At 42.0% G+C, this 24,872-nt stretch overlaps 1 protein-coding gene across 1 annotated transcript in view; it reads left to right on the top strand.

Moving 5' to 3' along the window:
• The first annotated feature begins 17,063 nt into the window (after positions 1-17,063).
• adamtsl3 (ADAMTS-like 3) overlaps positions 17,064-24,872 on the top strand; it is a 118,850-nt gene continuing 111,041 nt past the window's right edge. Inside the window, exon 1 of the mRNA XM_079257907.1 lies at positions 17,064-17,189. Within this exon, the coding sequence (XP_079114033.1) occupies positions 17,133-17,189 (57 nt within the window). The 5' untranslated portion in view covers positions 17,064-17,132. The remainder of the gene's footprint in view (positions 17,190-24,872) is intronic.

The following is a 24,872-nucleotide window of genomic DNA, read 5'->3' as shown; positions in this document are numbered from 1 at the left end:
ATTTGTTCTTATATACAGAGAGGTGGAAAAATGAGGAAAATCACTTCAAAACTGGTTTAAATAGCAAAGCAACAAAATGATTTGATTTTATAGATGCATGAGAACAAAGATAAGATGTAGCTGGGATATATTTTAGGCAAAAGTGTGGAGCAAAAGCTCGGATCTGCTTCTACCTCCGACATTCACAGTGTATTGACAGTTTTTGTATCCACGGAGATTTAGAACTCTTGCTTGAAACATTTCTGTAGTTTTTCCTTTAAATAATTAATTTATTTGTAATTGTTTTTTCCTTTACTTGTTTTGTTTAGTCTCTTGAACTCCCTGCTTATGTGAGGTCTATAAAAGTATCTCCAGTAGTGTGGAAATTGTGAGGATTATTGCAAGACCTTTAGCGTGTTGCTCTTTGGCCCAACAGTTTTTAATATTGGAGTTTGGGGACCACTTTTTTTTTTTTTTCTCTTTTTTCCCCGACTGTGTTACTTTCACAACCACAGATTTCTGGTATTTACCTGAATATAACCTTGCCTCTACTAATAAAGTGTCACAAACCAAGAGTTTTGATTGAAAGGTGAAACATTTAATAAAGTTCTGCTTTTGTTCTTTTTTTGTCTACAAATAAACCTCAGCTAAATGAAAACAAAACACTCTCTTAACTCCTCCTCCCTTCTCCTTCTTTGTTGAAATGGGGATGACAGAAGTGGTTCTTTAGTGCAGTGACCATCCTCCAGCTGTTTGTCATTCTGACTGCAACTCTTTGCCAGATGTGATACAAACCTGCCTGATCGACCTCATCCACATCTGTAAATATGTTCTTTTGATTAGTTGCTGGCATTTTTCTGCTTCTCTGACGATCAGAACTTCTGGACCAGACCACTGCTTACATCTGCTTCTGCATCCCTGGATCAAAGGATCCTCCAATCAGAACATCTGTTGTTCTTTCAGGCTTTACAGGACACCAACACATCTGGAGTGTTACAATGGAAACTTGCATTTGGGAACTTTTAGCTTAATTTTTATTGTTCTTGTTCATTTAATTTTCTTCATATGACCAATACCTACCTGAAAGCATTTTTCTGTATTCTTGCAGTCTTCTGCTGCTTTGGCAGTATCACTTTCAATTGTTTGTGGTCTTTAGAGGATGTCTTAGCTGCTGGTTTTATCTGCTTGCCTTTTCCTAATAATGATCCAACATGTTTATAAGATTATTGAAGCTTTCAAAGGTTTATGGTGACTAGAACTTTGTAAACTGCTCTTTTTTAATCACTCATATCACAAAAAGAGCAAAAACACAGTAATGTTTAATGCTTTGAAATGGAATTTTTAAAAAAAAAAAATGTGTTTAGATAAGTTGCCTTACTTAAGCAGACATTTTTTAGAGAAGACTATAAAATCCACTTGCACGAGGGAGCATACGCAGGCTGGCCACAGCTTGAGTTGTGTGTTCTTGCAGGATGCAGGTGCAGTCGTCTGACTCTCCACCTTGAGTAAATAATGACATAGTTTGACTGTTGTTCACTGCCCTCACTTGATCTCTATAAACTCATTATGTTGCTGTGAAGAAGATAAAGAGAATAGTTCAAGTTTTTTTTTTTTTAAACACTCACTGATATACCTTTAGGCTGCATGCGTGGGTTCTCTCCGGGTACTCCGGCTTCCTCCCACCTGCTTAGCAGCCTAAGCAGGGAAGCCCAGACTTCCCTCTCCCCAGCCACATTTGCCAACTCTGCGGGGGGATCCCGAGGCGTTCCCAGGCCAGCCGAGAGATATAATCCCTCCGTGTCCTGGGTCTTCCCCGGGGTCTCCTCCCAGAGGGACGTGCCTGGAACACCTCACCAGGGAGGCATCCAGGAGGCATCCTGACCAGATGCCCAATCCACCTCAACTGGTTCCTCTCAATGCGGAGGAGCAGCGGTTCTACTCTGAGCCCCTCCCGGATGACCGAGCTCCTCACCCTATCTCTAAGGGTGAGCCCGGCCACCCTGTGGAGGAAACCCATTTCAGCCGCCTGTATACGAGATCTCGTTCTTTCGGTCACGACCCACAGCTCATGACCATAGTTGAGGGTAGGAACGTAGATCGACTGGTAAATCGAGAGCTTCGCCTTCTGGCTCAGCTCCTTCTTCACCACGACAGACCGGCGCAGAGTCCGCATTACTGCAGACGCCGCACCGATCCGTCTGTCGATCTCGCGCTCCATCCTTCCCTCACTCGTGAACAAGACCCCGAGATATTTAAACTCCTCCACTTGAGGCAGGACCTCACTCCCGACCCGGAAAGGGCAATCCACCCTATTCCGGCTGAGGACCATGGTCTCAGATTTGGAGGTGCTGATTCTCATCCCAGCCGCTTCACACTCGGCCGCGAATCGCTCAAGCGAGAGCTGGAGATCACGGCTAGATGAAGCCAACAGGACCACGTCATCTGCAAAAAGCAGGGACCCAATCCTGAGGCCACCAAGTCGGATCCCCTCAACACCTCGGCTGCGCCTAGAAATTCTGTCCATATAAGTTATGAACAGAATCGGTGATAAAGGGCAGCCTTGGTGGAGTCCAACCCCCACCGGAAACGGATCCGACTTACTACCGGCAATGCGGACCAAGCTCTGGCACCTGTCGTACAGGGACCGGACAGCTCGTACAAGGGGGTCCGGTACACCCTACTCCCGGAGTACCCCCCACAGGAGCCCCCGGGGGACACGGTCGAATGCCTTCTCCAGGTCCACAAAGCACATGTAGACTGGTTGGGCAAACTCCCTCCAGGACCCCAAAGAGGGTATAGAGCTGGTCCACTGTTCCGCGACCAGGACGAAAACCACACTGCTCCTCCTCAATCTGGGATTCGACTATCCGGCGGACCCTCCTCTCCAGGACCCCTGAATAGACCTTACCAGGGAGGCTGAGGAGTGTGATTCCCCTGTAATTGGAACACACCCTCTGGTCCCCCTTCTTAAAAAGGGGGACCACCACCCCAGTCTGCCAGTCCAGTGGCACTGCCCCTGATGTCCACGCGATGCTGCAGAGACGTGTCAGCCAGGACAGCCCGACAGCATCCAGAGCCTTAAGGAACTCCGGGCGGATCTCATCCACCCCCGGGGCCCTGCCGCCAAGGAGCTTTTTGACCACCTCAGCGACTTCAGCCCCAGAGATAGGAGAGTCCACCCCTGAGTCCGCCAGCTCTGCTTCCTCATCAGAAGACGTGTTGGTAGGATTGAGGAGGTCTTCGAAGTATTCCTTCCACCGACCCACTACGTCCCGAGTTGAGGTCAGCAGCTCCCCACCTCCACTGTACACAGTATTGATGGAGCACTGCTTCCCCCTCCTGAGCCGCCGGATGGTGGACCAGAATCTCTTCGAAGCCGTCCGGAAGTCTTTCTCCATGGCCTCGCCGAAGTCCTCCCATGCCTGAGTTTTTGCCTCGGCAACAGCCGAAGCCGCATGCCGCTTAGCCTGTCGGTACCTATCAGCTGCCTCCAGAGTCCCACAGGCCAAGAAGGTCCGATAGGACTTCTTCTTCAGCTTGACGGCATCCCTCACTGTTGGTGTCCACCAACGAGTCCTGGGATTACTGCCACGACAGGCACCAACGACCCTACAGCCACAGCTCCGGCTGGCCGCCTCAGCAATAGAGGCACGGAACACAGCCCATTTGGACTCAATGTCTCCCGCCTCACCCGGGACATGTTCGAAGCTCTGCTGAAGGTGGGAGTTGAAGCTCGGTCTGACAGGGGACTCAGCCAGACGTTCCCAGCAGACCCTCACAACACGTTTGGGCCTGCCAGATCTGACTGGCTTCCTCCCACACCATCTGAGCCAACTCACCACCAGGTGGTGATCAGTTGACAGCTCCGCCCCCCTCTTCACCCAAGTGTCCAAGGCATGTGGCCGCAAGTCCGACGATATGACTACAAAATCGATCATCGAACTGCGGCCCAGGGAATCCTGATGCCAGGTGTACAGGTGTTTCTTATGTTGAAACATGGTGTTCGTTATGGACAATCCATGACGAGCACAGAAGTCCAATAACAAAACACCATTTGGGTTCAGAGGGGGGGGACCATGCCTCCCAATCACTCCAGGTCTCACTGTCATTGCCCACGTGAGCATTGAAGTCCCCCAGCAGAACAATGGAATCCCCAGAAGAAGCACCTTCCAGCACTCCCTCCAAGGACTCCAGAAAGGGTGGGTACTCTGAACTGCTGTTCGGCGCATAAGCACAGACAACAGTCAGGACCCGTCCCCCCACCCGGAGGCGGAGGGAAACTACCCTTTCATCCACCGGGGTAAACCCCAATGTGCAGGCACCAAGCTGGGGGCTGATGAGAATGCCCACACCTGCTCGGCGCCTCTCACCATGAGCAACTCCAGACTGGAAGACAGTCCAGCCCCTTTCGAGGGTGCTGGTTCCAGAGCCCAAGCCATGCGTTGAAGTGAGTCCAACTATATCTAGCCAGAACCGCTCAACCTCGCGCACAAGCTCAGGCTCCTTCCCCACCAGAGAGGTGATGTTCCACGTCCCTAGAGCCAGCTTCTGCAGCTGGGGATCGGACCGCCAGGGTCCCCGCCTCTTGCTGCCGCCCAGCTCATATCGCACCCGACCCCTATGGCTCCTCCCGCAGATGGTGAGCCCACGGGAGGTGGGGCCCATGTAACCCTTTCGGGCTAAGCCCGACCGGGCCCCATGGGCAAAGGCCCGGCCACCAGACGCTCGCTCTCGTACCCCACCTCCAAGCCTAGCTCCAGAGGGGGGTCCCGGTAACCCGCGTCCGGGCAAGGGAACATTCATGCCCAGGTTGGTCGTCATCATAGAGGTCAATGATGAGGGACCTTGGTCTGGTCCCTCCCCTAGACACCTGTTTGCCATGGGTGGCCCTACCAGGGGCATAAAGCCCCCGACAACATAGCTGCTAGGATCTTCGGGACGCACAAACCCATCCACCACGATAAGGTGACGGATCAGGGAGGGGCCAAAGACATGCATGTTAGTTTAATTGGTTACTCTGAATTGCCCATAGGAGTGAGTGTGAGTGGTTGGTTGTCTCTGTGTGGCCCTGCAATGGACTGGCGAGCTGTCCAGGGTGTACCCTGCCTTTCGCCCAAAGACGGCTTGGATAGGCTCCAGCTTCCCTTCATCGGACTAAGTGGTTCGGATAATGAATGAATGGATGATATACCTTTGTTCTCAGGAAAAATAATTTCTCAGTGAAAGCATCAGACACATGCTCAAGACTATTTGGAAAAAACACTAATACAACGTAGATTCTGAAATAAACTATGTTGAAAACAAAAACAGCAACAACTACGGTACTTTTGAAACATTAAGAGAGCAGAAGTTCTGACAGTGATTTTAAACTACTTGGTTTTCCTTTCTTTTATCCGTAAATTAAAAGGCAGTGATCACTGCTGATATGGTCAACACAGTGCAAAACAAAAACTTATTCATGTTACTGAGTCAATCAGAATTTACTCTTTTTTTCATTAAATCTACAAACCCTTGCAGATATGCTCCACTAGATGGCGCCAAATTAGAGAAGTTTTTTTTTTTTACCATCCTCTGCTGTCCACCCTTCTGTCATGACATTAGCTGCACTTATTTTAAATTTGGTCCTACAGAACATTACATTGATTTTCTAAATAAAAAAAGAGCAATTAAACTCTGACTTTTTACAAGATGCAGAATATTTTACTTCAGTTTCAGATGTATCTGCAAAAAATATAGTAGTTTGCTTTAAAAATATAGTAAAGTAATATATATACAAAGCAGAATTGAAGATAATATATACCGACTGTTCAAATGATATAATCTAAACAAACAACATAAAAGGGCAAGCGAATGTGGGAAGTTTTCATTACTTAAACACATCTGTAACTCAGAGGATAGAGAGCAGCTCCTCTCCTTCAGCAGACAGTTGAGATGAAAACTAAGACCAGTCATGGAAGCTGACCCGCTCCCTGAGAGGTCTGCTGGCACGCAGCTGGCAGCGAGTCTGTCAGGACGGGACTGGAGATCGATCTCTCTATTGTGCCCTCTCAGACAGGTAGGGCTGTAAGCAGAGCGCCAAGGCTACTGGCTGGGTAACGGATACCTGTGGGCTACTGGGAAAGTGTCACACCTCCAGATCACACACAGTCAGAGGTGCAGCCTGAAGAAAGAGCAGACGGGAGGGGATAAAGTGTAGCAGCAGAGTGGATGTCCCTTCCAGCTCTTTAGATCATGAGGAAAGGAGGCTGAGATTTAGAAAAGAGTTTGTGACATGCCTTTTGGTTCATATGTGTTCCTTAGGGAACACTGTCCTCACATTGTGTGGTTTCAGACTGAACAGCTGGACAGTGTTTTTTTTTTTTTTTGTAATTCACATTTTATTGAACTTTTATCTTTTCAAAACAATAACAATAATAAAAAATATATAAAATAAAAATAATAATAAAATAAAAATGAAAAAAAAAAAAAAAAAAAAAAAAAAAAAAAAAAAAAAAGGCAGGTCTTTCAGCAGGCAAATTCAATCAGAAATTGTTTAAAGCAAAATTGAGAGGGTCCAACAGTCTGATTTGGATGGTGGGTGTTCAGCATACATAACATTCTTTATAAGTTCACATTAACCCAATTTTACTTTTCAATTTCTTGCGCACCCAAAATCTATAAAACTCTCCCATTGTTCATTAATAGCTACATTTCCACCATTCAGTCTCAGTAACATTTTTTCATATGCAGCCATTTTTATAATTTCAACTTTCCATGTTTCTATATTTGGAGTTTGGGGTTCCTTCCAACACCTCAGAATCAGACGAGCACAAGTCAATAAAGCAGATTTTAAAATACGAATTTTTAATTTATTTACATTTGGTACTTCTCTTCTGTCTCCGAGGAGACAGAGCCTTGGTGAGATTGGAAGTATACATTCTAGCCAATTACCTACTAGCTTCAAAACCGTCACAGAGGGAAGACTTGAGGACATTCCCACAAAGCGTGTAGATACGTTCCACGCTGTGCCTTGCATTTCCAGCAAAGGTCATCTTTCATTAATTTCATTTTATTGAGTCTAGTTGGAGTGTAGTAATATCTATGTATTATTTTATATTGAATATATTTACTTCTTGCTTCTCTAACATATTTTTCAGTGTCGGAAAGAATCCCCCTCCATATTCCTTCATCCAAAACACAATCCAAATCTTTCTCCCACAGCTTCCTTAAGTGATCACATCCTTTGCTGGTCTTCCAAGAACATACCTCATACCACTTGGAGGCTGTTTGAAATTTTAGTGGTAATTTAAAGAACTGTTCAATTACATTAGCTTCACTATTTGGAAGAATCTTATCTTTAATGCAGTGTCTAATCTGTAGATATTTCCAAAAATGGGCCCTTCCCTTTAATTTATATTTATCTAATAGTGTTTGATAAGAAACAAAGTTACCCTCTTCAAAGAGATCATCTAGTATTCTGATACCTTTTCTGGACAGTGTTTTTAACAGGGTAGTGTGGATGGGTCATATATTAAAAACCTGAACTCTTGACCTCCACAAGGAAACTATCCAGGGGTCCTGTTATGCTATATGGGAATTTTGCTGAATGGATTTGCTCCGTTTGTGCTTTTCAAGGGAAAAATGGACACAAAGTTGCTCTGGGTGATCTCCTTTATCCTGTGGTGAAACTCTTTATTCAAACATTTCTTCTCTTCCAGGATGAAAATGCCCAAATCAACAGGGTATGAGGGTTGAGTAACTAATGTGAATCATATGTTTTGGCCTTTGCAGTCATCAGATGACAACCCAGCGGACCTTTCCCCTCCCCTTTTTCTTCTTTCATAGAAACCATTATACCACAAAACAACAGGTAAACAAAGTTCTTAATAATGATAAGAGGAAATATTGTGTTCATATCAGGTTCTGAAACTGATTTAATGCCACTTTAAACCTGTATTTGCTTATTATTACATATTAAAGCAAATGAAAAAAGGTCAATAAAACACCTACAGGAGATTTCACACCATTATGATTAATGATAATAATATGAAACGGAGGTTACTAGCTGTGGCTTCATGACTGCACCTTTCCTATAAAAGAAGTTATTTAACCCACTTTTATTAATGCTAATTTTTACCACTTGACACAAATGTAGGTGATTCTGAAAAGACACACACTGTCTACCTCTTATCTTGAGTCAGGTTACATAGATAAAACCCCCTCTGCTGTCATTAATAGTGGTCTGGCTGTCATTTTGATGGAGCAGGGGTAGACTAAATGTTGGCTGTGGTCTTGGTGTTAGAGTGGATTTGCACCAGAATTTCAACATCTTGGATATAAATAGTTGCACAAGCTTTTGAGGTCCTGCTGCTAAATTTTGCTCTATTATTCTTCCCAGCTTCAACCAAGAGCTGCTTAGGTCATGCCTGCAGAAATGAATTACTTAACAGGATGACGCTTCTCCTTTTGGAATATACATTTCTTCAGCCTTTGATAAACAACAGATCTGTGCAGACAATATGTGTTTAGACAAGATACTTTATCAAGCAGGGCTCTGTGCACCTGTTCTATGTAATCCTCAAATAATGAATCTGACTCATTAACTAAGACAACCATAAATTTCCCACTGTAGGGACCAAGTTAAAACAATAAGTAAACAAATGTACAAGATTAAAAGTGTGAGAAAAAGGACGGTATGCCAAGCCAACTTTATTTATAAAGCACTTTCTGACAGCCACTGCTAACAAAGTGCTAAACACAACATAATTAATATATTGAAACATAAAACAGTAAAACAGAAAACAAAACAGTAAAGTTTAAAACCATAAAATATAAAACAATGAAACAAATAAACAATAAAAGCAATAACAGCAAACTCACTCTGGGCAAAATGCCAGTGAAAATAGATGGGTCTGAAGAAGGGATTTAAAACTGGACAATGATGAAGCCTATGGCATTAGAAATGAAAATCCTCTGCCTCAATTCCGCCTTATTGACAATTTTTTGGGGTGATTTCCTCAGAGGGAAACCATGAAGTCTCATATTGCATAGCTGGAAGAGCATCACACTGGTTGCTGCCCTGTGAGGCATAGATACGATAGCTGAGCCGGTCAATGAGCGCATACTTTGAGTGGGTCATATTGCATATCAGACAATGACCACAGAAAGCTTGCCCTTGTGTGGCTTCAACACCGTCCCAAATGACCTCTCCATGTTTCGACAGCATCCCATCAACACAGCGTTTTCACAGAGCCATGCTGGGATTAGCAGGCCGGCTGTTTGTGCTGGCAAGAGGGCAGCAATTCACAGCTATATTTTCTGGGTGCCGTTGCTGACAACCATGGCGAGTCCTGGTAATAGTAATATAATTGAGAATGATCGAAAACCAAATGTCCGAGCCGTGCCGTCCGAAGCAGTGTTTACAGAAAACAGCTGCATTAACAGGCACTTAGAAGGAATTAGAATAACATTTTTTTATTTCCCAGCATGTGAGTGTGTCTCTGTCTTTGAGCAAGTGTGCGTACATGCGTGGGTTGAGGATTTGGGCACCTACACAGACAATCTCTTTGTTTTGGAAGTGTTCGCTTAAGTCTTCAGGGGCAAGCAAGAGCCAAGAACAACGTGGGAAAAGAGCCCTTACTTCATTTCTGCTTTCTCTCCAGGCTTTTCCTTTGCAGTTTCTCTGTCATCTGGCCTCCAAAACAGTACCTAAGGTGTGCAGGAGTTCGAAGAAACCAAAGCAACAAAGCTTGGATTTGAAAGGGGTCATAATGGGAACTGAGTGGCAGCTGACAGACAGGCCAAACTGTCTGTCATTCCCTCTGTCCTTGTCCTTCCTTTGTTTGTTATCAGCATAAGACATGCATTCAAACAGACCTCTGCTCAGATGGTCTAAATGGATCTAATCCAGGCGTTTGCAGGGGAGCAGGAACACCAGCAGCAGCAGTAATCAGTGTGATGTCTGGGTTTGCAGCACTGAACTGTTGCATGACCCTCAGTGTTTTCCATCTCCTTTCACCACTTTTTTCTCCTCATATTTTACGAAATAAAAGATGAGTCATGTGGATTTTGATGCTCCGATGCACAATGGCTATCAAGCACACATGCACCAAATGCCTTGTAGAACATCTGCCTAATTACTTAATAACTAGCTAATAATGTGACTCATACATGACATGACAAAACTGAAGAAATCAATGAAAAAAGACTGTCTATATATATTTAAATGATAAAAAGAAAAACAGAGTGAAAAAGGTTCTCGGTGTGCTTGGCCATTATTTTTTCCAAACCTGAACTGTAGATGCTTTAATCCTTCAAATAACACTCCAGCCCTCCAGCCTGCAACCGACGTCGAGTAGATTTATTAAAACATATTCGTGTCTTCTGGTACTTTGTTTGTCTTTACCAGCTGTGTTATTGTTTTTGCCGTGCTGTTGTATAAATGGAAAGTCTGACAGGCATACCTCAGATTTGTTTTGATTCTATTTATGTCACAGGACGCCAGGATTGCTCGGATTGATCCACAATGGAGCTTTAGTCTTATCGGACTTGATCCAACCTTATTCCTCACTAAGTAATTATGAATATTCATCCAGCAGCAGGCTGGTTTTAGCCGTAAGCCAGGATTTGTATGTAATTTCATACTTCTCTAGAGAAGAAATGGAAAAAAGCAATACCCTTGAGTTCACAAAGAACCTGACTGATCACTGGCAGCAGCATGGGGAGTGTTTTGCATCTACATTTGACAGTTTGTGGTATGTCGCCTTCAGACAGCAAGCAGTGGGTATGACATACCCGGAGGAAGGTGATGCCTGCAGCTGAAACAGATCTGCGCTGACAGACAGGCAGGTTACTGTACCCTTAGCAAGCCTGGCATCCTGAGACACGGAGGCCCAGCAATGGCAAGAGCTTTCCTTTCCCTTGGAGTCTCAAGCATGAGCAGACACACGTACAAACACACACATACAGATAGCTTGCCAAATTCCACAGAGCCGTAAAGGCAATCAGGACAGATGAGAAACTCAAGCGAGTGGCACTGAGCGGCCTGCAGACTGGGGTTTAGAGCTATAACAAGGTAAAGTAACAACTTTTGGACGAGTTTGGGGGATTTTATGTTGGAGGAATTAATTGAACATTTGAGAAAACCTGCAAAGTGAACTGAGCAGACCGATGAAACGCCCGCTCGTCTGCTAACTGTTAGCAAAGCACTTGTGTCAAAGTTAATGTTTTAAAATGCGTAAAAAATGTAATATGTATGAAGAGCAAGCCTTTTTAAGTTTTATTGTTATTGAGAAGTGGAACATTTGAACTTGGTTATTACTGTTACAATTGTTGAAAGTAAGCCTACTACAAAATTTAAATTTCCCTCTGGGAGTGGAAAAAAAAAGTATTTTTTATTCTTTTTTATTTTCATTAATTAAATAAAAGGTTGTTTTTTTTGGCAAACAGTTGACAGCTTAGATTGTTAATTTGAATCATTTTTAAAGGTTAGCTAACAAGCAGAGCCACAGAGTGTGATGATACATCATGCCAAATTGCATGTTGGGACAGGGTACCATCTAGTGAGAAATGCTCTCACTTCTTGTCTCTGCCTGAAGCTGCTGATGCATGGTTAGCTTTGCTTAAGTTTGGCTATAAATTCACTAAAATCGGTCCCGTTATGTGGAGAAATGATGGACATTATAAAGGGAAATTAATCTGAATAGCGAAGGAATAAGATTAAACAAGAATAATTAAAGATAAATGTCGTTGAGTGCTAATGCATTCCCTTGTTTCAGATTCATTCACAACAAGATGGATGCACTTGAGTTTAAAAAAAAAACGGACCAAGAAAACTCACACTGAAGTGTAAAGATCTACGAATTAAGATTTCAGTGTTGTGTCCAAATTTGATTCCCTGCTAAATTTAACTACATTTTTAACCATGCAAGAAAGAAAACCAGATATTGCTCTTTTAAAAACAGTTAGCAATGCATTCATGCTTTATGAAATCAGTGGGTATTATGTTGCTGTATTGTTCATAAAGATTAGCTATAACAGGTGGAAACAAACCTACAAACAATATTTTAAATGGCAATCTTACAGTATGTCTTAAAGTGTATCCATTTAAATTAATGTAGGACTATAACTTAGAGCGTAGATCCCAATATGAGTAGAAATGAGCTTGGTGGAGGTCTGGGTTCTCCAAGCCAAATCTATAAGATAGGTATCAATTGTCTCAACAAATTTCTGATTCATCTGTACCTCCTAAAGCCCAATTCCTAATAACCTCATTTTGAATTTAGAGTTTCTTTTTATTTCAGAGAATACAATGCCTTTTTCTGAAGCCATGACCTCTTTTTTGGCTCTTTGGGCCAAAAACAAGTTTCCTACGAAGGGCATTTCTCTCCTTGGTATCTGGCAAATTCCTGCCCTCTCTTGAACACATGTGACAAGCAGCTCTTTGACTCTGAGGCCCAATATCACTGATCAAACAGCAATGTTTGGTGTCAGCGTAAGGGAGACAACTAAGTTACTCATATGAGGGTGCTGACCTGCTCCGAGTATGTTTATCTAGGAAACCGACACATGTACTGTACATACCGTGGCCTTGTTTTGCACATGTAAAGCAATACTTGTGTGCTTGCACATTCATACGTATGAACTGCAGAGCAAGAAGATGCACTGGCAGGGAAAGGTTTAATCAACTTTTTTTTTTTTGCAGTGAATAGTTAAGTTTGTCGTATATTTGCATAATTCAAAGATGGAACATCCTATTCAACCTTGTGAGAATGATTAGTATTTTCTTTTTCTTTTTTTTTTCTTTGTTTTAAGTTGATAAAAATAAAGGAGCAACATGCAATAGTTAACCATCAACCTGGCCTCATGCTTTTCAGGCAACTTTTCAGGAAACAGGACTGTCAAAAACACAAAGATAAATACATAGACATAAAGGAATAAATTATTTTCAGGTTGGTTCAGCAAACTCTGGAAAACTATGACCTCATCATTTGATAGAGACCTTTTTTTTTAGTATGTTTGATTTTAAAATAAAGATGAGTATTGCATAAAGGAAACACCTCCAGTTGTTTTGCATAAAAATCAAGGGTGTTAAACCAGCGATTCCAGGAATATTTCACATGTAGTGTCAAGAATTGATTCAATTTATTGCTTGAAATTTAAAATCACACAAATTAAGAAGCCAACTACACAAGGGGTGGTCAAAAATCCCTCAGTCATAAAAAGACACACATTTAAGGCTTTTTTTTTTACGGTAGCAGGTGGGGATGTTTGTGCCAACCCCACGGTGAGTGGAGGATTTGCAGCCCACAGATGATGTGGCTCATCATTCAAAGCTAAGTTTAAACAAATGCTGAATTGTTCAAAGTTAGCTTGAGTCTGGAACAACTAGAGTAAAAAGAAATCTGTTATAATACAGTAAATGTGCTGAATTCATTTAGTATTTCAAAACCTAATTTCATGAAAAAACAGATCTTTGATAAACATACAGAATTTGGATTTACAGATTTCTAAGACTGCCCCCAAGTGGCAACAAAATGCTACAACCTGAAGGCACGTACTTGTATGTTTTTGCTTTAGCCACTTTAATTTTTTTTTATTTTTAGTTTTATAAATTCTTATGGATTTAAAATAAGCTGTATGGGTTTTTATATATCAGTACAAGACGTGAAAAAATAACATGTCTACAGGTCTTGAAAAGAGGTAAATTCCATCTTAATGAAACATTAACACGACACATTGACGCACACCTCTCCTTCAGGTCCCACCACTGCATTTCAGTTTGGATTACGACTTGAGGTATCGCCACTCCTTTATTCTTTTTTAATTCAGACATTTTGCTGTGGGTTTGCAGGTATCTTTGATATCATTATCATGTTATGTGATCCAGTGTCAGCTATTTAGCTGCCAGACAGATGGCTTCACATCTGAATGTATATTATTTTGGGGTCGAGAAGGGTTCATGGGTTAATAAATGAGTGCAAGGTGTGCAGGGCCTGTGCATGCATAGCCAACACTGATTGCGACTCCTCTACCACTGGGCTTCCTAGTTCGTATAAGGCAGGGGTATCCAACTCACTCCTACGAGGTCCGCAATCCAGTAGGTTTTCTATGTATCCCTGCTCCAACACAGCTGACTCAAATGAATGAGTCAGAACCTGATAGGCTGTTAGATGCATTTAATTTGATTCAGGTGTGTTGAAACAGGAAAACATGTGAAACCTGCTGGCTTGCGAGCCTCCTAGGACTGAGTTGAATATCCCTGGTATGAAGTGTTTTTCATTTGTCAATAATGATGGATTTGAAATTGTTTGGAAATGACTTTCTTTCCGAACCCTTCCATGTTTGACTGACACCAGCATTTGCTTCTCAGTGACCATTACTGATGTTTTATCTTCTAGGTATTGAGTTAACACACACCTGTAAGCTCCACAGATCTGCTTTCATAGAGGAGCTCACTCCTGCTGCGTTAAATCAAATGCATGTGATTAGCAACATCTGGCTGCTACTTACTTACTCTCTTAACTCCTGTGAAAGCAGTATGTATGTGTTTAGTTTTATTTTTTACACACGTAGCTTTTTATTTGACTTGGTTAAATAATCAGTGATTATATATATATATATATATATATATATATATATATATATATATAATTTGAGTTTGAATACTTAAACACCACCAGAAGATTTTCTCCACCACTTTAGTGTTTGCCTTGTAAACAGACCATAACAGACAGGTAAAACACCATCCTGTCCATCACTGCATTTAAACAAAGGAGTTCAGCTTAAAGATTGTCATTAACTGCGGCCTCAGCCTCTTATTTGTCCTCCTGGAAACAAAATCCCGTCAGATCTGTTGAGCAAAGACCTCACAGATGCTATTTAAGCTCGTAGAGTCCCTAAAAATACATTTAAGTGCTGGGGAGCGAGGGTTTTGTAACTCTGCTGGTGGGAGCTTTGAGTTAGGGATGTCCATCAGTAACAGTAAGGTTTGTAACATGAGGACGTAGTTAAGCTATACACTGCCACTAATGTAAACTATTTATGTCTTGAAGCATTACCCACTGCTTACTCTCACTTTGTGGGGTGTCTGTGCTACTCGCAGGGTGATGGGGGTAACAAGACACTTCCAGGGTTGTTTCTCATCCAAAGACACAGGACTTTTTACAAAGACTGGCAGGAGCAGGCCGGCTCTGAGTGAGCAAGGAGCTGTCAAAGACTATATTTGACCCAGAGGTGGAAAGGAAATGATTTTAACCCCTTCTGCAGGTAAGGCTTTCCCCACATCTCCAGGGGAAATAAACATTTACATTCTCATGCTCCATGTTTGTAGAGATTGAGCTGAAATAAAGCCTTCGTGTCAGGCAGCAATTCAGGTAGCTCATACCAAACATACCTGTGCAATTTTTTGGCTCTCGATGGGCATTTCCCTCAGCCCTTCCAGCTTGGCTGTGGACAGATGGTATTTTCTAGAAACATTGCTATTACAGTGGCCCTGGGCAACTTCAACACAGACAAGAAGGTCTTAATGCACTGACATTGTGGGCAAAGCTTCAAGGAGTATAATGTATCTTAGATGAGTGAAAGTGCAGGATCAAACAGAGGAGCTGCAAGCTGCATAGCTGAAGTAAAACATCCTGTCAACCTTTTAAAGTCACTGAATGCAGCTAATATGAAAATTCTGTCATAAAACAACTGTAATGTACTCAGATCTTTTAAAAGCTTGACCCAAATCTGAGCACACATTTATGAGGTTGGCATTTATCTCAAAGGAAACAACAGGCCATGGTTGAGCCGCACAAAGAAATATGATTTGCATTAAAACAGTAGGGAACAGCTATTTTCATTGGATTCGGAAAGGAATGACATGGATCTCATCAAAGTAAATGAAAACCAACGGCAGATTTCAGTCACGTGCCAGGAAAACCCAAGAATATGAGCGTTTCATTCCATTGAGTTGATCTCAGTTCATAGTCAGTCAGAGGCTGATTCAGATAATACTCCTCCTGACCTTAAATGGCACATGGTTGGCAAGGGCTGGGCACCGAACTTGAAAGCTTAATGCATTTCAAACTTGTGACTAAACCTGAAAGCTGTGAAAAGAAGGCACAGTTCTCAGCTGGTTTGGACAACTCTTGCTGGAAGTTCCAGTTAAACCCTCTGAAGTTCTTGAAGAAACAGAAAACTGGCTTTTCTTATGCTGTTTTTTTTTTTATCAGAAAAAATAATTTCTGGCTATTATGAAAGCAGCAATTGTCAACCGTCAAAAGAGCTGTGGGTGGATCAATATATTGAAGTAATCCCCTGACTTTGAAGTAAAATTTTACCCCACCTGAGGCCAACTTTTCCAAACATCAACTGGATATGCAGCACATGCAAAATGAGCTTAAATGGGCCGTAATTAATTTACTTTAAAATGAACTGTGGGTAGACTTGACTTTGTGGTGCACAGACTTGAGGATTCCTTGCTGTGTTTTTAACCCCTATGCTTTTGAGTCAGTCTTTGTGTAGATAAAGCCAGGCTGTATGCTTTGTGTCATTGTGTCCTGTTCTAACTGGTCTAGACTTTTGGAGCTTTAATAAAAAAGAAAAAAAAACCAAAAAAAAAAAAAACCACGCAGTCATCCACTCAAGCAGCAGCCGTGTGGGAAAAAGAACTCTGTGACTACTCATCTCACTCACCGCATCCATCCATTAAAATGAGACGTAACGAGTAAGTTTGAAAAACAAAACAAAACAAAAGAAAACAAAACAAACAAACAAACAAACAAAAAAAAAACATGTCTGAAGTTTGCGTGGCTCTTGTCGGAGCGACAGATCGGCGCGTAACGGGCCCGGGACTGTGTTGCTTTAAGAATGTAAGGTGGGTGAGCCCCTCTTCCTGACGCACGTCTGGTATGCAAACATAAATTTAGCAGCAACGTGTTTGCGGGGGGAACAAAATATCTGGAAGCGACCGTGAAGTGTCATGTCGTCTGCGTCGTCTCTTGGCTGACTTTTATTTTTTATTTTTTTTATTTTTTTTTTTTTACCTTTTCCTCCCTGTGGAAACAGGAGCCGGAGCGCAGCGCGGAGAGGACAGCCGAGGAGAGCGGGACGTGTTTCTGCCAGAGAGCGGCCAGTCGGAGGCGTCTGTCAACATTTTTGAAGTTACATTGAATTAGTTTGCTTCCGAGATGACTGGGAGCTGCGCGTGGACGGCAGGGCTGCTTCTTCTCGCCGTGTACGCGAAGGTAAGCTCCAGCTGCGTCATACGGTTTAGGCGCAGTCGTTCTGCAGGAGCAGAGGAGGCGCGTCTCCTCACTTTGACACTTTGTTGAATTTATAAAGTCAGAGAGGAGCCACCTGTTGCTTTAAATTGGACTTGCCTGTTTTTAAAAGAAAAAAAAAAAAACATCCAGAAAACAGGCAGACTACTTCTAATAACAGACTCATGATGCCAGTTAGTTTATAGAGGAGCTCTTAGTGACGATTTAGGCTTCTGTCACCGTAACCATAGTCTTCTAAGAGAGTTAATTTCAACAAAGAAACAGGTCAGAAAATATTTCCTGCATTGGCTTTGATGATCTCAGTGATCTTCATCACATTTAGGTGATGCTGAAGCTGATGTTTAGCTGATGATGTGGAGGGATGCTCTCATATTTGCGAGTCTGAGGGAAACTAAGAACAAGTAGGCTTCTATATAAGATTATAAAAAATATGATGTAAATAAATTATGACTTGAGATTCTTAAAATTAATATGCACTAATTTTACAAAATTTCTCGGCACAAATGTGATCCTGATTTTGTTGTTTAATCTCATGCAAGATATCCAGACAACACTTAAAACACACATTTATCTGTTTTAACTTTGTAAAACACAGTTAGAACTTTTCCAGACTTCATCTTTACAAGCTCTCCAGCCACTTCACAAACATTTTACTTATTAGGTGCTGATGTAATATTTCCTCTTTGCCATTCACTGAAATTCCCCAGAAACTGATTGGAGTCCCCCAGGGGATGCTTGCCTCACTTTTGCAAACCTCCATTCGAAAACAATCACAAATAACTCCACTCAACTAACAATCATCATTAGGAGTGAAATACTACAAGTGATCTCCTGAAGCTCTGTGACATGCATGCATCCGTCATGTCAGCGCAGCTCTAGAAAAGCATGCTCAGTGAAGGTGCAAGGAGAGCTGAGCAGGAGTTTGAAGTGGGACATGAAGCAGTTGTTTGGTGTGCAGGCAGATTTTAGGCTCAAACAGAGGGGCGGGGTGCCCCAGACTGCATGTGTAAATGACCACAACAGGTGTTAATAGCACTTCAAGGTGATTTGGCCTTTAGACTCACTGGCTGCTCCAAAGTCCAGTTGGACATGGTTGCACTGTAATCAGTAGGTGACAGAGAGGCGCTTGAGGCTCTGCAGTCCTTTCCTGGCCACTGTCTGCTGCTGCCCTGACTCTGCCGTGGCATTGTATTTCAGTCGTCAGCTGCAGCTTCCGCTGTATCTGGATGTGATGCTTTCCTTTCACTGACTTCTACGTATTAAGTCTTATCTGATTATTTTATATCTCTGTCACGCAGCAAGACCGCAAGGTGACTCAGGAGATTCTTTTGCTCAAGTGGTCAACAGATGAGCACACTTTCCATGTTTGTAAGGCGGGAGTGTCCGGCATGAGTCAGCACTGAACATGTATCTGTTCACAGACATCACAGTGTGTCTCCTCTGGGGTGGGGGTGGGCTTGGGGATGGGGATCAACAAGTGCTGCCTCTGAAGGTCTCTGCTTTGCAGTGGCCTTTTCTTTTCATCGCTTCTCTTGGGTCAGAGTCTCTGCATTTCCACTTGGCAACGGAATGAGACTATATTTGTGTATGGCTTCTGGACGTTGTGCCGGTGTGATGTGCTTGTGTGGGGGCCAAATGGCCTGTGGCTCCATCCCTAAATGGAATAGACCTTTCTTTGTGGGTGACATAATGACATACCTCAAGCAATTCTTGGAGGCTCATGTTGCTCACACTCAATTTGCCTGATCTGTGTAGAGGTAGAACCCTCCAGAAACACTTTTTTTTTTTTTCTTTCTTTTTTTTTGCTGGATGGGGATTTGAAGCGTGCAGTGTGTGTGGGAGGCTTTGGCCTCAAAATACTCCCAGGCATCTCTCTGAGAAACAAAGTTTTTTGTCCTTATCCAGTGATTTGGCTCTTACTGGGGCTGTAGAGCAAAGCAAATCTCTCTTTTGTTCCTGTTTGTTATGGCACTTGTCTCTCATTATGTGTATGAAGTGGCAATTCTTAATTTTATGTTTACCTATTTAATAATTTTGGTCTAATATACCTCTTAGCCTTGTTCCAAGGATGCTATCACTCTGTACATTTTCTGTAGTGTTTTATTTCAGACCTTTGAGGTTCATTGGTAAAGATGTGTAACATTAGACCCTTTTAATTTCTATCAAACACATAATAAATTGTATAACTTTTGAGAGAAGCTGGTGAATTACATAGTGAATGGTTCTTTATGTGTAATGGATATAAATCAGAGTTGATTGCAGGGTAGGGCTGCCACACTCACTTCACCACATGCCTTTACTCTAATAACTCAGCTGGAATTCAGAAGGAAATTAGCCACAAAAGCAACAGATTTTGATGTTTATTCAAGGAAATGATCCCTCTCAGAGTCGTAATGCAGCGAGCAGAGTGTGTTGAAGTCTGCAGGATTGGGAGGCTTTGGGGTCTGATGGCAGGATTAAGTGGGGTCACGGCAGGCAAATAATCCCAAGTGAGCGTCCGTCAACAACAACAAACATTTCTTGTTCTCTGAAACACGCTCCTCGGCTTGATTACGTGATCATAAAGACCACAAACTATCCAATTAGTTTTCATGAGTGCCTTCATTGCGGACGCAAGTGGAATAGGAAGCGAATTAATTCTGTATGGGATTGGTCCCTCTTGAGGAGTAAAGGAAAAGGCTTCACCGAACATCTGGTCAATGATGGATTGAGCAAGTTTTTGGAGTGTGTTAACAAGGCTGAGTGTTTTGAGTTACACTGCAAAAAGCCTTCAAACTCATCTCATTGTTCCCATCTGGGGTTAATCTGATGAGCGAGACTAAGGGTTGTTGAGTGTGTAAGTGAATGTATGTGTGTGCTATTTGCGCTTTTGTTTGAAAAAATTCTCTGGCAGCTGAATTGTAAAGGTACCCACAAGATTTCACTTTTTCACTCTGCCTTCTTTTATATCCTGGCATGGTGGCAGAACTTCCAGTGCATCCTGCTCAGGTGTGCCAATATTCTGCACTTCCAAGCCTAAAAAGCAAAGAGCAGGCATGTATTTCTATCAAGCAAAGCCAAAAGGAGGTAGCTTCACAGTGTTCTTAATGGGCCAATGAAGGAAAAGTCCTCTAGAACAGAACAAGAGATGGCAACGTTTGCTGGATGTTGAATCCCAGAGAAAGGAAAGTCTCAGCTGTTTCTCCATAAAAATGTTGGCTAAGCTTTGTTAAAGCACTTTGTATTTTTTTTCTTTAATGTCATCACAAATCCTGACGCTGAATGTTTCCTTTGTCCCAATTAGCCATTGGAAGTCCTAATTAGAAATTTCTCAATTCTGGCCCACCTGAGGAGCAAATATAAAGTTAGACTCAACATTTATGAGATAGGTTTGTTTCAGGTATTTTGGCTGCTGTAGTCTTCCCAGAGACGACTAATGGCTTTTTCAGATTAACTGTGACAACTCCACTGCTGCAGTCTGAAACCTATTATTTCCCAATGCTGTGTGATGCTGGGTGAGTTTGTGTGCAGGCTTCTGAGTGCCAGTAGAAACAAGTTTGCTGGTGAGGCAGAAATTTGGCTAATGGAAAAATAAAAAAATTATAAACTTGCATGGGTTGGATTTTTTTTTTTGTTTCATAGAATATTTTATTGGGAGAATGGACACAACTTTATGAACAGCTATGACTAATTTAAAATGAGCAGATTGGGCAAATGTTTCCAAACTGAAGCAGCAGAGTCAGAAAAGGTTATTTAATGACACCAAACTGGGAAACGGAGGTGTTGCAGCAGCATTATAAGAATGTAATAGAGAATAAGATGCAAGAACTTATTAAATAAACAGATACAAATAAATACAAGGGAAAAATAACATTTTACAAAAAATGACTAAAAATATATTGAGATAGACATAGAAAAAGAAAATAATGTGCAGATTACTTTTATCTAGATAAAAATAAAAATACAGGACTTAAGATTTAAAGGCAGAGTATGTAAGATTTCAAGGTGATTCTTTCCACCACTAGGTGGCAAACACCAGGTCGTGAGCAAAACCACAAAACTGCTACCTCCACAAACGACCACAGGTTGGCAGTAATGAGCAAAACTCACCCCTCTCCCCTCCTCCTTGCCAGCTCCAATGAGGGCAGGAATCGCTTGTGAGCTGTAGCTCAGAGCCGCTCTGCAATAAATGGGCTTATGCTCACCCTACTGGTGGAAAAAAAAGTACTTTTTTATTTTTACTGGTCAGAAAACATTCAAGATGGGTCTTTGTCATTAATTAAACTTGTAATTTAATAACGCATCAAATATGGACAGACAGGAACCTACATGTTTAAAAAACTATCTAATTATGATTGTAGTTATTTTTTTAGTTAATTTATTTTGAAAATATTGAAAATCTTACATACTCTACCTTGAAGCAATGCAATAAGAGTGAAGTAACACATTAATAAGCTGAAGAAGCAAATATTTGAACTAATGTCTTAGATATCCCAGATAGAGGTACTAATGACAATATTTTATATTTTGTAAATGGATGTCCACTGCAGCTGTTTTTTCCTTTGTTTCTCAAGGTTTGTTCCCAGTTAAAATACTTTAAACAGATTTAATCACTAGAAGCATAGCCAACACCGCCATTGACAATTCAAAAGGAGATCTTAACATTAGAAAATTTTCATTTCTTTGGGGTGACATCTGTCCATCCACCTATTTTCTAACCGCTTGTTCCAATTAATGGTAGTGAGGAAGCTGTAGGGTATCCCAGCAATCATTGGGTGAGAAACAGCAAACACCCTGGACAGGTTGCTTGTGCTAACAGTGAACTGGAAATTAGCTTAGTTTAGCCTGGCTTAAATAAGTCACGTTTTGGCTAATGTTAACCAAAGTGAAGCAGCCAGAATCTTTATCATTTTTTTATGACTTCTTTCAGATTTACCTAAAATATGAAGTACAACTGCAAAGAAAATTCTGTAATTTGGAGACATTAAAAAAATTGCAGGAGTGTAACAAAAAACCCCTTTTTTATGTTTTTTTTTGTTGGTTTTGTGTGATTTTCAGGACAACTGTAGATCTTTTTTCTTTTTGAAAGATGGCAATGTGATATTCTGTACACTTTATGGTCTGGGTGTTCCTTTAGAAGAGCCTGCACAACCTTTTTAAGTTAACACTGAATAGTTGTTATTGCAGATATAACAACCCGGTTTTACGAGGACATTTGTGTGACATTTGTTGTCATTTGTGAAAAGATCTAACAAGTCACTGGTTACAAACTGTGGCAGGAACTAATGTAAGCCAAACGTTCTCATCTTTTTGCTTCATTAGCACATAAAAGCAGCATCAGTCTTCTTTTCTTGTTTGAAATGGTGAAGTGAAGAAACATAATTCCAAAAAATGCTAAAGTATAGCATTAACGTCAGGAATTGATGAACAAAGCATGCTTTGTGAAAACTGAAAAGATGTGGAAAGCAAATTGAGACTTCAGCTGTTTTCTCTCTAAAATTATGCAGAATTTAATATTGTTGTTTACCTTTGATGCACGTTTCTAATAACACACTGTGACTGAGTGCCCAGAGAGGCCTGTGCCAGTGAATGGCATAACTTCCAGGAATCGTGCTGCGATGCTCTGCCAGCAAGTACACAAGAAGACATGTTGTCTGGACTTCAGTATCAAAAAGCATCACAAGTTTTTGTGGTTTCATTTGGTCCTGAGGAACTCTGTCCTGTGGCGTTACACACAGAAACTCTTTCAAATCACGTAGCTGTGACACATTAATAAAAAGCTGCCAGCAGATGGCAACATTACAGCAGAGGCCCTTTTTTTGTTTCCACCTGAGCAGTGATAGCTTCTCCAGCTCCCACGCCCATCTGGGACAGTTGGCTCTACTGTGGTTTTGCATGTGGCTGCTCTCTGTCCCTGCTCTGCTTCCTCTGCAGCCCCTTGCGAAAGTATTTGTTCCTTCATCATGAGGTTTATTTGTTATTGCCGAGCTTGAAAGCCGAGCCTTTGGCATTCTGTTCCTCTGATGAAACATCTTGGATTCCATCTGGAACGAGCCCACGTCCCCTCCATCGGTGTGATTGAACGTTGTTGTTTTATCCGGCTGTGTGTTCCTGGACGCCAGCTTTAGCTTCATCTGCGGGAGCTGAGGCCCTCTGTGCATCATCTGGTCTGCACATTTTTCATGTGCAGCTAATCTTAAAAGCTGCACAACATTGCTGTTGAGCAGCTCTGTCTTGACTTGTGCACATGCATCTGTCTGTTCAGTTCTGCCCTGGCCTTGACCTCAGACCTGCCACAGGGTGGGGTTACCGGGTACTGGTGCTAACGAGAGGGGAGAAGCAGCACTTTGGCCTCTCCTGTGACTTCTAATTAAAGGGGATGTGCAGGTAGGAGTTTTTTTTGTCTTTGTTAGTCTGTTGAAACAGCACTGGTGAGCTCTGTCAGGAGAGAGATGCAGGTCAGACTGACACTACAGAGGGAGTGAAAGAAGGAAGAGGAGAGGATGATAGAGACACAAAGGCCAATAAAAAAAGAGGAGCTGTGTGTCCAGTGACTAATTAAGTAAAGAAAAGAGGATTTTTGGATATGCTGTCAAGGTAAAACCTACAACTGACATAATGGAAGAAAAAACATTACAGTTGCACATTTTTTCAAGGCAGCAAAGTAAAGTAAAGTAAAATGAACTAAATCTAAGAGAATTGGCACAAGCACAAATATTTACAGGTGGGAGGCGAGCGCTTCATTAGAAGATACAAAGAAGCAGAATATTAATGGAGTGATAATGGTGCGGTTTTAGAAGATAGCAAGAAATGGACACACAAGATATACAGATGTCCGAAGACTTGTGTAAAAAAAAAGAAAAAAAGAAAAGAGCTAAATTAATGGAGTGAGATGGGAAGAGTTGCATGAAGCCTGCTCAGAGAGCACAGGCCAAGCAGGACCATCAGCATAAATATCCTCGTGTATCTTCTTGGACAAAATGGGGATTCAGTAATTCCAGATCCACTCTCTGCTTGACAGGCATGACAAACAAATAAGAGGCCAGCTATCTCGCTCACTGACCTCACTCCTTTGGGAAGAGGAGGTTGCACATGAGTGTGAGAACAGTTCGGGTGAGAGGAAAAGAACCAATCCAACAGAAACATGACTGACTGAAGGCCTGCAGTGCGGCTTGCTGATGGGGTCTCAATGGCCAGCTGTGGCTAATGTTTGCAAAGTTAATGATGCTTCCTGGGGTTCTCACATCTGTTTCCCCCTGTGGCCACATGTGCTTTAAGTAAAGGTTGGGCAGCAACGACCAAACAACAGAAACTCAGTTACAAATGAGGTGCTATTAGGATTACTGTGCATATGTCCACAGAAGCTGACTGATGAGCGAGTAATCATGCAAAGTAGGGGCGTTGCTCTCCGTGTAAGTGTGCATGCTTTAGTGATCCATGTAAATAATTTGCAAGCGAATAAAATTAGTAGAAAACCATCGTTGTAAATGGAAAGTCATGGCAATTTGTTTTATTTCTGGCCAACATGTATCCATCGCTACCCCATGTATTCTCTGTCAAGCTTTGATTATCATTGCCTTTTTTCTGAACCTTCAAACAATTAGGAAGAAAATGAGCTGAAATTAATGCATGCAGAGACTGTTCAGCTTGTTTTTATGTTGAATGAAA

Source organism: Telmatherina bonti, assembly GCF_933228915.1.
Source record: "Telmatherina bonti genome assembly, chromosome: 18".
Taxonomy (NCBI): Eukaryota; Metazoa; Chordata; class Actinopteri; order Atheriniformes; family Telmatherinidae; genus Telmatherina; species Telmatherina bonti.
This window is presented reverse-complemented; position numbering and strand designations above follow the sequence as displayed.